Source organism: Charadrius vociferus, unplaced genomic scaffold (assembly GCF_000708025.1).
Source record: "Charadrius vociferus isolate BGI_N301 unplaced genomic scaffold, ASM70802v2 scaffold225, whole genome shotgun sequence".
Taxonomy (NCBI): domain Eukaryota; kingdom Metazoa; phylum Chordata; class Aves; order Charadriiformes; family Charadriidae; genus Charadrius; species Charadrius vociferus.
The window spans coordinates 316,002-320,594 of record NW_009648638.1 but is presented as its reverse complement, the minus strand read 5'-3'; the positions used below and the strand labels follow the sequence as shown (position 1 = coordinate 320,594).

The window sequence follows — 4,593 nt, the reverse complement described above, 5'->3', positions numbered from 1 at the left end:
AAAATTTACATATTTAAATTTGAAAACAAAACTTGAAACTTTTGTCCTTCTGTAATTTATGTTCATCATGAGAGGATGCAAAAAATCCCTAGCAGTCCCTGGCTAACAAGTTACTGATACAATATTCAACCGTTATCTCATTTCCCCATAGTTCTCATATAACACCACCACACCAGGAAGAACACCCCTATATCAACAGGTCACTGCTACTCAGCGTCCTCTCTGTTTTGTGATCAGGTTTCGCATTAACACCACCCAGGGGGATGCCGATTTTGGTTTCTTCCCCCTCCAATGACCCTGCTACAGGCTGTCCCAGAACTTCTCTGGTCTGATGAATAGAAACCTTTTAACTTTGCACCTGGATTAATAATTTATATTTGGTCGTATGTCAACGCTGCCTTTAGTTGAACTAACGTCCCTCCTCTTGTTGCCTAATAACTTGAAGTATTAAAGAGCAATCATACTCCTTTACAGCCATAGTTCTGCAAGGCACAAGCAGCTTATGAACTTTGAACAGGATCAAAGGACAAGAAAGGCTGAATACCTCTCCATACCTCTTTGGGGAACTCAAGCGGAACAGCTGATTTGAGTTATACAAAATTCGAGGATACACTTAAGACTTACTATCTCCTTGTACTACACTGCATCTTGCCTCTTCCCACTCCAATCTTCCTACCTATATATGGCTCACATGAACTCACACCTATTAAGATTGCCATTTTCAGACCACAGTCCTACGAAATAATCTTGATGCAATAAAATGGTGAATGGACAATCTGCTCCACCTTCCATGACATTATTTCAACCATACTTTGCACAAAGGTGATTAAAAAACACTTTATAAAACATGAGATAAAATTGCTGTACATTTCATGAAATCAGCTAGACAAAGAGGAAAAACGTCTTTCACCTTCTTAGGTGTCTGAGCACCACTTTTACCAGACATCATAAAAATCTGTCTTCTGTAAATTCCTTAAATTCCACAGCTATGGGAGAAGCTTCAGTGGAAACTCAAATATCAGTTAAAAAAAATTCAAAAAAAACACCATCCCTCAGACATTAGGTTTTATCGGTTGAGCTGTTCATAGAACCATCCGATTTGAATGAAGTATATGGCACTGGAACACACATGAACTGTCTTAATCAAATTATTCTCAAGAAACTGGACCATAAATACAGTACGTCTAAATTACTTCTTGATGTTACTGAACTCTTAAAAGTGGTGTGTCCTTGCTGAAGTACAATCACACTGTGCAGGTCATTAGCATTTTACCATCACTGTTCAATGTAGCACATGACACCCTCTACACAAGGACAGACTAACACTGTCCTTAAAGAAAAGAAAACCAACTTATGTTGCTCTTTTCAGAAATCATGTGGCTTAGGGGTCTTTTTTTTTTTTTAATTTTTTTATTTTTTTTAAAGAACAGCAAAAATATGAGCCATGCGTGTCTTTGTGGCTACAGTCTCTCCTACTGATGAACAGGAACAAGACACTTTCCCTCCACTGCCAGCAGGCTGCTACATTAGTGATGTACCTGTACGCACAGAGCTCACTAGGAAATTCTCCCTTTATACTTGCTTATGCTAAAGGACCAAACAAAATGTTCTAGCATAATTTATCTCTTGGGTTTCGAGAAATCTTCCTGGCCAGTAGTGAACTGAAGAAAACTTAAACCCCTTTCAAAACCTACCCAAAGCTACTTGGAAATATGAAACTCCCTAAGGGAGAGAGGAGAGATTCTGCCTTTCTCATGCAGAATGTTTCTTAAAATTCTTCAACTTCACGTATTCAAGGTTAAACATGGTAGAAATATTTCTCATGGCAATGAAGATTCTTCAGATAGTTCCCTTGTGAGTATTAGTCAACCCTCAACCAGGCACAATTATTACCATTTGAAAGCTATTAAGAGCACTTTGTGGCAAATCTGAAATAGTTTTCCCTCCCAGCCTGGCAGATCGACAAATCTGGAGACCTCCAAGGAATGGCATGCCTTTTCACAACAGTGACAGATTTAAATGGTAGCCATTAATATTCATTATTGGAATCTGTATTTAAGACTTGGGTTGGAGGAAGGGATTCAATTTCTTTGCTCAAAATTAGAAGTTCCAGAAAACTAAAAGCAGAAGGCACAACTAAAAACACAGGCTACAGCTACCACACAGGAACGTGTGGCAAGATCTCCAACTTAAAACCATTCCTGTAATGAAAATTATTCTGAACCAGGTACTTAAGAAGATTTAACTAAGTTACACAGTACTAGAACTTGTCAGCCTTTCCTACAAAGTGCCCACACATGAAAAACTGAAGTATAAAGTAGCACTTCTTCCCTCTCACCGCAAGTAGGACAATTTTTATTTATTTTTTTTTTTCAGACTAGTTCACTTCTACTTTCTACCACAAGCTGAACCCAAAGCACTGAGTAGGTGAAGGACTGGTGGAAGCAGAATGTGGATTAGTAAGAAAGCTTATCTTTTCGAAGTTGTGAGGTGAAAGATTACTAGACAGCTTCCTGAAAAGTCTCAAGACAATCAAGTAGTTACTTCAGGAAAGAATAGTTTCTGTCCACTCCATAGTCCCCATCCCTTAATTTTTAAGATGCGTGTATTTAAACTAAACTCAAACAGGTGAGACAACCAAAACATGTTTCAATAACCTACCACTAGCTTTAGTATGTACATTCCACATCTTCCAATGATTTTTAGAAAACTGTTTTATTTATATGCCTATGACTTCTTTAGTTCAAGATATGCATGCATGAGAACATGAACCTGAGCGCTTTGCAAATCATACCACATATATTTGCATAACCTTTTCATTTTAACTGATTTAATTTCAGATGTATTGCATCTTAGCAACAGAGATGTTTCATTCATTTCATATTTTATCATTTATCAAATCTAGCCACCTGAACTGCCAATTTTAGAATACAGTAGTAGCATCACAATACTTACCTGATCTTTGGAAAAAGCTTTGACATGAATGTTTTTGACAGTCTGAACTACACCATCATAAAATTTCACAGTGTATGTACCTGAAATTTGAAAATAAAGCATAGTAGTTTAAAGACCAGAAGTTATTTAACAGAGCATTTGCTAACAGCTCCAATACTCTAATTGCATATTTAGCTCTAGATAAAAGCTGCCTTATCTGTGTTAGAAACTTCAACAGCAGCAGTCTTACACAGGCCAAGTAAGGGAGAAACAGTGAAGTGACCAAAAATAATTACAGTAAGCATAAAGGCGCATGTCTAAGCTTAGAGCTGCTCCTTAGATATACTTCCCTCACAAAACCCAAACATATTTTTGGTGGAATACTCCACAGATTTCTTTTCTTTGATTTTACAACATACAGTCAATCTAAAGAAAGCTCAGCACAAGAGCAAGTCCCTCGTGGCTCCTTACTGATACTCATAAAGGAGAAGCATGGCTGTGCGTTTGTGTTTGTTCCTATTTGTGAAGCGTTTTTGCAGCTCTGACACTAGTTCTACTGCTGTTACATGCATCTCCTGATAATAAATGTAAGAAGAAACAACTTTTCCCAAATATAGTCCAGTTATTGACTGGATATCCCAGCGTAAAGTTCTTTTATCTCATAAAAAGACTAATAGGTTTGGTTAAAAAAGTTGATGGCAGACCAAAACACATAATTGAAAGTTATAGACAACTTTTCACAGTTGTCTTGTCTGCTGTACTACCTTTCCACACAAGCAAAAAGGTTAGAATACAATTAGAAATGCATTACTAACAAGCATGACAAAAATCAAAAGTGACTCCTTACCATCTTTGTTAACAGAAGTAACTTTGGCTGGATAGAAGCGACAATCGGACCAGCATGCCAATACCTGATCATTTATATGAAATCCCTACAAAACAGTAGTTAAGTGTTTTCATCTGAGAATTACTGAAACATACAACTTCATTAAAACATCAAAATGATTAGTTTTCTAATATTTAAAGTAAATCGTAAAACATGCAGCAGGTGAGACAGCAACAGTGAAGCATTTTAAATGTTCATAATTCATACAACTGCACATTAACCTGTTACACACTCAACTTTCCTGTTTTCTACTTACTGCACAACCTTCTTCCTCATGTAATCCTTCTTTTCTTAACTGTATTTTCTCTAAGGGACGCAAATAAGGACTGTCCCAACAAAACCATTCATCGTATCTATGGTTCCAGCGTTTGAAATGGATAAGTACTTTTCCTTCTTCATAATCAATTTCTTCAATGTGAGCTGGATACCTGGTCAAAAGGTAGATTAAAATATTTCAATTAATAATAAGGTAAGCTGTCTCAAACACCTAACTACAGTACAAAACATTACACAAATGAAGTCTTCTGCATGATCAAAAGCAAAATATCTGAAGATCTCCTTGATCAAGTGTGATGGGGAGCCAAGTAACTGCACCTGACAACCTTTAGTTTCCACAATCTTAATATTATTTGGTGTATCACTTGTATAAATAATAAAGATGTTACAACATGACTAAGAGCTCAGCACAGAATGAACCCCAAACTTGCAAAGGCAAACATTGGCTGCAGGAAGAGGAGACAACTAAGGAGTTCTTAGTCTGGGGCAGAAAAAAT

General features: G+C 36.9%; 1 protein-coding gene across 1 annotated transcript in view; it reads right to left on the bottom strand.

Annotated features, from left to right (window-relative positions):
- Window positions 1–4,593, bottom strand: part of PHF20 (PHD finger protein 20) — a 57,315-nt gene that overhangs the window by 48,945 nt on the left and 3,777 nt on the right. Inside the window, exons 2-4 of the mRNA XM_009886320.1 lie at window positions 4,077–4,248; window positions 3,782–3,866; window positions 2,956–3,035 (exon numbers count right to left, since the gene is read on the bottom strand). Of these exons, the coding sequence (XP_009884622.1) occupies window positions 2,956–3,035; window positions 3,782–3,866; window positions 4,077–4,248 (337 nt within the window). The remainder of the gene's footprint in view (window positions 1–2,955; window positions 3,036–3,781; window positions 3,867–4,076; window positions 4,249–4,593) is intronic.